Consider the following 9,610-nt stretch of genomic DNA (forward strand, 5'->3'; position numbering starts at 1 on the left):
ATATTATATTATATTATATTATATTTTTAAGTTGTGTTCAGCATAATATAACAATTTTATAGCACTATACTAAGTTTAACAAGCATTGCTAAAGACATTTAGCGTTTCTCTTACCTGTTTTAATCCATGCTGGGTCATTTCCGGTTGCTTGAAAACAGTCAGTGAAAGCAAACCAAAGCATTGGCCTTGTTACCAACAGTTAGCTTAGCTTTGATTAAAACAAACTAAAAAAAACATTTAAATCATCTGGGTCTGTTTGAGTTCTTCACTGTCTGAATCGTGGATATAAGTGACTATTATGTGAATGTTTTTTTTTGCCATAAGATGATTTTTGTTGTGAAGTCTGAAGGCTGAAAAGTAATTACTCAAGTATACAGATAACCAAAATTTCTACTTACGTACAGTAACAAAGTATTTGTACTTAGTGACTTTACAACTCTGAGCAACAGCACAACATCCTTTTCCTCTCCTTCGCGTTTCAAGGTTCAGGAGAGCTGGTGCTTGTGTACACCATTTACTGTGCAAGAGGCAGTCTTGTGTGAAGTACCGCAAAGTGATACTTGAGTAAAAAGTATAAGTATCTAAACTTAAAATTACTCTCTTACTATTTAATGGTGCTGACTGGTGGGTGCATTTATGATTATTTTGCCCATAGGTGGATCATTTTTAACCATTTATTTCTGTCTTCTAAAGATAACGATTGGGGTTACAAAGCCGATGTTTAATCAGTTTTAGATTTTTACAGAATCATTTAAAATTATRTATCTTCATCCATTTGGAGTACTTTGTGTTAATTTATTACTTTGTTAGAATCCATTTAAATTCCAAGTTATGAGACAACAAAATCGAACTTTTTACATTAGTTACTGCATTTGTCATCTACTCCTTTTGATTTCTCCTCACCYTGGTTTTCTTCTCTCTTAGTCATGGTGATGGCATTTTCTGCCCCTCCTCCCAGACTAAGTCCTTCCTCACATGTTTGGCACACTGAATAAGTCAAGGACTAAAGAGGACATTCTGATAATCCAGTCTTTCACTGGCCACATTGAATTTGAACACACACAAATAAACACAGTCACACTGATWTCAGTAAACTGTATAATTCAGTTGTAGTTCTGGCTTTGAAATGTCACATTCTTTAGAAAAAAAACATATAATTCATTATTGGATTAGTGGCGCTAATGGAAACAGACTGATTAGTTCAATTTAGAAAATTATGGTTAAAGCTTCAGATGACCTGGGTAAAACTACGCATAATCATAATCCTTTTGTGAAACATCATTTATCATGATATAATATTGTCAAACCACAGTGACATTTTCAAATTTTAACAACTGATCACTTGCTGCTAGGAAAAGACAAAGAGGAAGTTCAAATAGGCGATATATGGGTAGTAAAAGTGAACACCGAATTCAGACGATGGAGGAGGATGACTCAATGTCACAACCCCTGAAAGGAAACGGCGGAAAGACAAAGATGAAGGAACAACTGATCGCTTGACCTAGTGTATGACTTTCAGTCTGCGTGCAAATGAAAGGACATGAAGGTATTAAAGCACACAGATGCTAATCCACCAGACCATCTGTCACTTCTTGATTTATTCAGCTGTTAGCTTRACAATCACATATGAATCAGAAGTAAAACCATCAACAAATTTTCATTTTTTTATGATATTAACAACAAAACATACACACATAACATTTTGGAATAAATGAGCAAACAAAAACAATAATGTGTCTTTCTTTTTCTTTTCGATTGCTGGAAAAAAAAATACAGTGTCATTCTTTTTTTAATGTCTCTTTCTGCTGTGAGATGATCACTAACCAAAGTGTGTCTTTGATTTCCACTTTTCTTTTACATGTGTATTCCTGCCAAATATTTATTATAAAGCCTACAGGGATTTCCCACAAATTCAGCCTTTTTGATAATCAGACAGCAAATATAATTTCCTGGCAACAGATGAAAGTAGCTAAAAATGGGCCAATTTGAAGGTGCTTTTCATCCACATTTTCATTGCAGTCACTTGGATTTTATTGTTCTATTTTGCACRTGATGATGTAGCATCAAACATGATTTGATTGCTGTTTTCTTGCTCCATTGCTAACAGATGTATGAGTCTGGATGACAGAGTAAAAACCCATATTAACATATGTCAAATAACAGTTTTATACAAACTCGTTTAAAGACAATTAAATAAATGTAAAAAAAACCCATAGGCTCTTTTGTTCTAGACACATTACAATAAAAAATCTAATAAATTGTACTACTTTCTTCTGATGCTTTAAAAAACAACAACAACAACAACCATATCAAAATTTACAAAGGTGGAAGAGCAGGTCAACAATGTAATGTCTGAAATGATGATAATATTGGAATCTACAGTACTGAACAAACACATTGCTCTGTAGATAATACTTCAACAGCCAATTAAGCTGTAAATTAGCAGTGGTATGTAGTTTATATATGTGCATTTATTTTTATGTTCTCTTTTGTTAGTGCAAGTGTATGTTATGCAACTCAGTTCACACATCTATTTATACTAAAACAATGACATAACAAATTTGAAGCACAGTGAAAATTATTACTCAAGTTGGTCATTTAAAAGACTGCCCATTGTTTATCTTTCTTAATGAAAAAAGAACCTATGCAGATAACTACGTGTTGTAGGAGCATGTTAGCGGATGGGAGCCTTGAGGGCAGCATCCACCTCCTCCTCCGGCTGCAGTGTGTGCCACTGGGCCACAGGACGTCTGGGATTGGCCAACATGTCTGACCAGTGGCGCAGCCCAACTCCTGAAGCTCCATAACCGATCCAGCACTTTCCGATGGGGTCGTTGCTGCCCAGTTTGTCGTAGTCGTACACGGTGATCAGCAACTGGACTTTCTGTATGTGGAGACAGAGGAGTGTCAAAAGTTGTTCTTCTTCAGTTTCGGCTAAATTTAAATGTAATATTGGTTTCCATAATAATGTTTCATTTTTCATTGGTATTGAAACAACTAAAACATAAAAGCTTGTTTGTAAAAAATGAAATGAATTAAATAAATAAAACTTTTAAAAACTGGCAGACATAAAAACTGGCATCCTAAAAGTCATGCAAGATCTATTTTTTGACATCTTTATATACAGCTTTTATACATAGTACAGTGAAGAGCAAAAAGTCCATTTACTCAGTCAAGAATGGTCATGAGGTATTTAAGGCAGGGTAAGATGCAACTACAAAAACATCTAGTTATTCAAAAAATATTAATGCTTTGAGTTCATCTTTGATGYAAAAACATTTTGTCTCTCCTCTAAGAGGAGTTCAGTCTGAGGAGTTACAGGTAAATTCAGCCTTGTAAGCCGTACTTCCACATGGTGGACAAACAGGTTTAACAATGGCTATCAAAACTGTTCAAATACAAAAGAGGACCATCAGCCTATCATTAGTGCTGAGTGTTGCCTATTGTTGTTGAGTCATGCTCGCAATAACAGCATTGTAAGATGGCGACAACTGGACATGCAGACCTCCACTTTTGTTGAATGATAGACCATTTTTCTTCAAAAAATGGTTCCCTTTTCTCCTCTCTCAAACCAATGTTCCTCTCTATCAAAGATGAGAACTTGTTCATCCAAGAGTGACCGCTGGTCTGTAGATGAGTGTAAACTGCATAGTCCTGGCCTGATAATGTTGTTAATCTGTGTTGGGCCATCCTTTGAACAGTGCTTTGTTTCCCCGATGGTCCGACTGATCACAGTCCTCCTGGCACTTAACAGCATATACAATATTACTCTGTTTGTGCTGGGGGATTGGATCTTTGGGGGTGAACCAATCTTTGCTGCAATGTGRACAGGGCATCATCTCAGAATTTCTTCTCTTGATTTGAACCACCYATAATGCATGATGTCCAATGGGAGGTCATGTTTAGAAAATAAGTGTGTCAGTTTTTTTGAAGCTAATTTTCACCTGGTGGTTGATRGGAGTCCTGTTTGGGTTTCTTGTCTGCTTTCAGGAATGCCCAGTTAGGATAACTGCACMGCTCCAGGGCCTGTCTTGTYTGTGATTTCTCCTTCTCCTTGMRTRGTGGYTTTGTGGGGACCCTGTCTGCTCTGTGGTACAGAGTCCTGATTGATGCTAACACCCTGTTGTTTTTCAGGTATCATTATTTGTGTTTTAGCTTAGAATACTAGCATGGCAATACTTGTAAGTACCTAAAGCAAAGCACAGCTGTGYTTGATGGGAATGCTTTTTTATAGGGGACATTTTAAGGACAATAATATGATCACTTATCACACAAAACAATATTGTGTTTAATTATCAACTGTAGGCATCTGTCAGAGCAAGGGTAGCTTCTCAAAATCCCAGTTTTTGACCATCCTGCATTGGTATGGAAATTTCATTGTTTTTATTGGAATAATGTGGACAGACTTTTTAATATATACTGAGAAAAAAGTATTGATGACTGAAAATCCTGGATTGAAAACCCACTATCCATTATTCAGAATTTGCATCCTGAACTGAAAGTCAGGAACTTTTCMACCATTAACTTCTAATGAAGATTGATTGAATTTTAATGACATGGTAAGTTGACAACACTGYTATTGTTGGTTTAATGCAAACCTGGATCTGTGAGAAGGGTATCTCAAAGCTGAAGCTTTCGTTGAAGTAAGGATTTAAAGTGTTTTGTTTGACAGACGTCTTCTTTTTCTTGATTCGCTTGCCGTTGTGCTGCAGCACCACCTTGACAAAGGGATCTAAGAGAGAAATATGAGTCAACAGAGTTACCTGGGCCAGTACACAGCTCWATTACTGCTACAGTTTATGCAGGGAAGTATACCTGACAGTCCTCCAACATCCATCTTCTTCAGGTTCTTGGCTTCCATGATATTGACTGTTAGTTTACCAGCCGTGGGGACATAACGAAGAGAAATGCAGATGTCACCAAGCTTCTCTTGCTATCATGAACAAAACATGAAGACATCATTATATTCTACACAAAGGTAATGGCTGGTTATTTGTTTAACAAGATGAAAATAATCATACCTCCTCTTTTTCTCCCCCGACTAGATCTCTCCATTCATGCATTGGTTGTCCAAGATCTATAGAGTTCATTGGAATCTTTATTTCACCGATTACATCATGTTTACCAAAACGATCAAAGTCAAAAACTTGCAGCACCAAAGTCTGACCACCCAACTCATTATAAGGTATCTGGAGAGAAAGAGTATGAAAATCAGTTTCAATTTAATTGCATTACACCCTTTCTTTGTTAAATTTTAGTAAAATGCAGAAATATATATCTGATATAGTTWGTTAAACTGTTAGTGTACAGACCTTAAATGTGAATGTTTCATTGAAAACAGGGCAGAGGTTCTTTCGCTGGACTTTGGTCTCAAACTTCTTTTTCTTGTCTGGCAGCATGTAGACTTTTACGTAAGGGTCCGAGGTCCCACCCATGTCCATAGCTGCAAGGTCCTGAGCCTGGAGGATCCCTACTATCAACTGGAGGAGGAAGAGGGCAAAAGRAGAAGATGAGTTGAACTGTAGGACTCATAAAGCCTAGTCRCAACAGAAAATGTGAAACATGACAGCTTATCTAAATTTTTAAAACAACACTGCAATAATCACGATAAAGAATTGTGAGAAGGCCATGTACACCAAGGCTGTTTTATTTAGAGCAGTGTCCAGATCAAATGAGGGAAACAGAAATRAGTACAGTTTATAACCCAATTTGGAGTTAGTTTTAGTTGAAAGGTGCCAGTTGAGGGAGTTTGGGCARCATGTCTGCTGTCTAGATGCCTCCCTTTATAGGTTTTTTACTGCCTGCTATGACAAAAACGTCTTCCAGAACATGGATGATCTTTCAAAATCTTGGCTCATTTACTGTCAGATATTAGGGTAGTARTAAGAACAAAGTTAGCTCTTTATTTTGTATGACAGACTGTGATATGTTGTAGAAGGTTTTTGGTTCCTGGAGCACAGCACTGAGGAAAACGTTTGCAGCACATCCATGATGTGGGGCAGAGTAGCACCAGTTTGATTTAGACAGTAAGAGTTTATAAAACGCTATGATTGTGATCTTTAAAATATCACAGACATATTTRAGTACAGACGTGATACCCATAGCTGCAGTGGAGGGGAGATTGGACTGTGGTCTTGAGTTTACAGGTTAGTGTCATTATGGGAATGTTCTGCTGATATTTAGAGCATGGTAAGAGCACATGAAAGCTTTTGGAGGCAAGGAAAAATACATTTGGCAAGACAGAAGCAATTGCATTTGCCTTAACACAGAAAAAGTTTTTTTTTCTAATTTGCCATGATTTAGCCACATTCATAAAGGTCATGCAGATCAGAGACAGCATAGCAGAGTCGAAAGTTCTCATGCAGCCAAACCATTTGTGTATAAGAGTATAAAAGTCAGAAGTCAGGAATAGAAGCAAASTGAAAGAAGAATGACACTGTAGGAGATGTGAGGAATTACTTTGAAACAATGGATCACTAACATGCRATTTAGTGGACAAACTTTCTCTTTTTCTTTTTGTCCAAATCAGTGCCAGCTGGCCACATCTTGATGTTCCAAGCATCGACATCGCTGCTTAGCAAGACGTAAACCCAATTTCCAAAAGGAAAACAAATAATAAAAAGAGGAATGAAACAGTTTCTAGGTGTTGTTGAACTGCACGGCTTTAAGCTGTGGCAAAGATGTTTAGTAGATAATTACAGTGTTAGCACCGAGTACCTGATTYTCAGTAAAATTATAGTCCAGTGTGAACTCCAGTTTTCCCAAGTTCTCCTTCTCCTCCTCCTCTTTCCCTTCTTCTCCATCCTGAAAGATTTACAAGACAGAGCAGTCAGCTGGGGAAATGTTCAGCTCAGATATTTTGTATTTCATGCTCCTGTTACCACCTAAGGTTTAAAAAAAAAATCATAATTGGAAAAAAAAGAAAAAAAACAAGAGAAAGTGTAACAGAAAAAAATTAATGAACACACACATTACTCTTTTTGTTTCTTGTACATTGGGAGTTGTGTTCGTCTAGATAAACTGATGGAAAATCTCTGAGAATAAATCACAACTAAGACAGAATGTGATATGATTAATTAGTTACAAAAAACATTTTCTTTTTCTCTTACAACTACAGTGGAGATATTAAAACTGTAATTTTCTTTTCTTCAAGTTAGAAAAAAAAACAGCGTTCTTGCAGATGGTTGGATTTTTAAAGTCCAATGTGTGTGAGTAGGAAACAACAAATAATGATTAAAAATAGAATGAATAACATTCTGCAAACTACGCATTTTGACTTGGAAGATTTAATTTATGTGTACTTGCTTTAAATACTGTATATATTATCCATTCACATGCAGAAGCCTTTTGTGTTGTTAGGGGGTTTAAATACATGCACAAGAAATTTTTGCACAATATAAGTACATTTGACAAAGTTTTTTGACCATGTATTGTGGTTTTTAAGGTCAAATGGATGTGGCAACCATCTAGAATAGGGTTAACATTGAAAGATAATTGATTATTGAAGTCCAGCCAATGATCTTTTCCTATAAGTTTTAGTGAAATCCATCCTGTTATTCATTAGATATTTATTTTAAAAAATTGACAGAGATGATTTTAAATAGTTGATGGCAAAAATTTAAACCAAGATCCTGTAGCACACACACACACACACACACACACAGACATGGGCAAAAACATTTTTGCTCTGCCTTTGGCTTTCCATGTCAGGCAATAATTACACTGTACAATTTTCAACTGACAGAAACAGGACAGGATCTTAAAATAAACTTAAAAAGCTTTGCAGAATCCCAAAGCAGCTCATTTATGATCCATGAGGTGTCTCATATACCAAACAGTGAGCAGTTTTTATACAGTCAATGCTTGTGTAGGGAGAAAATAAGAAAAGTGTGTACACACAAAAGTATCCAGATTTATTAAACTGCACTCATTTCCTTCATGCATTTCAACAAACATGGACCTGAGCCCACAAGACACCTGACACACCTCCTTTTAAATATGGAAAATTAGATGCAAATACATCCATACGTTTCCTCTCTGCTTGATAAAAAATGTCTAGATGCAGAAAAATGATTACTTAAATTGAATCTGTTCATCTTAGATTAATACTGACAGCATCAATCTGCCACAGGTGTGCTTCTGAGCCTGAGACATGTCCAACTTTACGTTTAACAACAGAACTACTGTAAAAAAGAGGAACACTGGGGATTAACAGAGCTTTGAAATTTTTARAAATTTGAGGTCAAGAAATGAGTTGCTGGGCAGCAGTAGAGTGTGCTTGTGTTGTGTGTTTACATCTATTGWCAGGGTCCTTGTGTATTTTTGCTTCATTGTTCTTTTGATTTCTTAGGTTTCTGTATTTGCTGTTTTTTATGTTTATCATTCCTTGCACTTTATTTTTGATCATCTCGGTTGTCAGATTGTTTTGTTTTAGTTTCTGTGTGTTCTTTGTGTCATTCCTCATCTCTCCCTCAGTCAACTTCTGTGTTTTCTACTCACACCTGCTGTCACACCTAATCCGCTCATCTGTTGCCTGTTCATACCTCATTAGTTTTGTTCTAGTGAGTCAGTCTCTTCTCACCTGCACATCAGCAGATTATTGCATCATATTTTGGTTCCACATCACTGGTCTTGTTTTGTCTTCCCTCCTGATAATCCTAACTCCTATGAGTTTCTGTAAATCAGCTTTTTGTTTGTAATTTAAGTAATAATATTATTAATTTTAGTACGTTTGCTTTGTCGTCTTTGTTAGTCTGCGTTCTGGGCCCAAATTCACCTCCCAAACCTTCATACATGTGACAAGAATATAAGAAACTTTACAGTTTACATTGGGTTGAGGTAGTTTCTATCATTTCTGAGGTATGTTATGTTTTGTTGTATGAAGTTATGTGTAGTTAATTTTCCTCATCAGGTTTAAATGCCTCTTAAATAAAAAAGAAATATAGTCATACTTTTGTATATTTAGGCAAGTTTCAGTACTTTGTTATTTGATTTCTGTGGACTCAAAACATTTGGAGGTAAGCATATTCTCACTACATGTTGAAAATGTGCATGCATTTGTGCACACTTTCACGCACAGGTCATTTGAAAACATCCCAACATGCGTGGAACCTGGTGCACACAGCCTTTGTGCGTTAGCACATTCCTTCTTGTCCTACCTTTTTGTCCTCTGTTTCCTCTCCCTCCTTGTCCTTCTTTCTGCGCCCTCGTCCACCTCCTGTCCTTTCACGGGCCTTCTTGGGCTTTTTTCCCATATTGAAACATTTTTTGTAGACGCAGAATCCTAGGCAGACTATGAGAGCAAGAACCACAACAACAATGGCTCCCACAGCCCACATGGGCACTAGAGAGAAGAGAACAAAAGAAATGGCAGGTTGGCAACATTTCACTCAACACATTTGACTCATTATGGATAACTTCACTTCAATACATCATAAACATGGAAGTGGGTAAAATGTAGGAAGAAATTGATACAATGTGTGTAGAGTGTGGGCAGAGGTAACCAACTAAACAATTTGTACTGTACTGTCTACAATACTGTTTTGTAAGCTGTGAACTAAAAAAACAAACTGTTTTAAAAAACTGGTTATTAAAATGTAACTGCAGATCG

The 9,610-nt window shown here is 36.5% G+C and overlaps 1 protein-coding gene across 4 annotated transcripts in view; it reads right to left on the reverse strand.

The window, feature by feature from the left end:
* Nucleotides 1-1,720: 1,720 nt before the first annotated feature.
* syt5a (synaptotagmin Va) overlaps nt 1,721-9,610 on the reverse strand; it is an 18,830-nt gene continuing 10,940 nt past the window's right edge. For all 4 annotated transcript variants that reach the window (XM_014021469.1, XM_014021470.1, XM_014021467.1 and 1 more), the window contains 7 exons: nt 9,159-9,343; nt 6,718-6,804; nt 5,313-5,480; nt 5,022-5,189; nt 4,816-4,933; nt 4,599-4,732; nt 1,721-2,884 (listed from right to left, as the gene is read on the reverse strand). In XM_014021469.1, coding sequence (XP_013876923.1) covers nt 2,675-2,884; nt 4,599-4,732; nt 4,816-4,933; nt 5,022-5,189; nt 5,313-5,480; nt 6,718-6,804; nt 9,159-9,343 — 1,070 coding nt within the window. In that variant the 3' untranslated portion in view covers nt 1,721-2,674. The remainder of the gene's footprint in view (nt 2,885-4,598; nt 4,733-4,815; nt 4,934-5,021; nt 5,190-5,312; nt 5,481-6,717; nt 6,805-9,158; nt 9,344-9,610) is intronic.

This window comes from Austrofundulus limnaeus, unplaced genomic scaffold (assembly GCF_001266775.1).
Source record: "Austrofundulus limnaeus strain Quisiro unplaced genomic scaffold, Austrofundulus_limnaeus-1.0 Scaffold294, whole genome shotgun sequence".
In the NCBI taxonomy this organism is placed as follows: domain Eukaryota; kingdom Metazoa; phylum Chordata; class Actinopteri; order Cyprinodontiformes; family Rivulidae; genus Austrofundulus; species Austrofundulus limnaeus.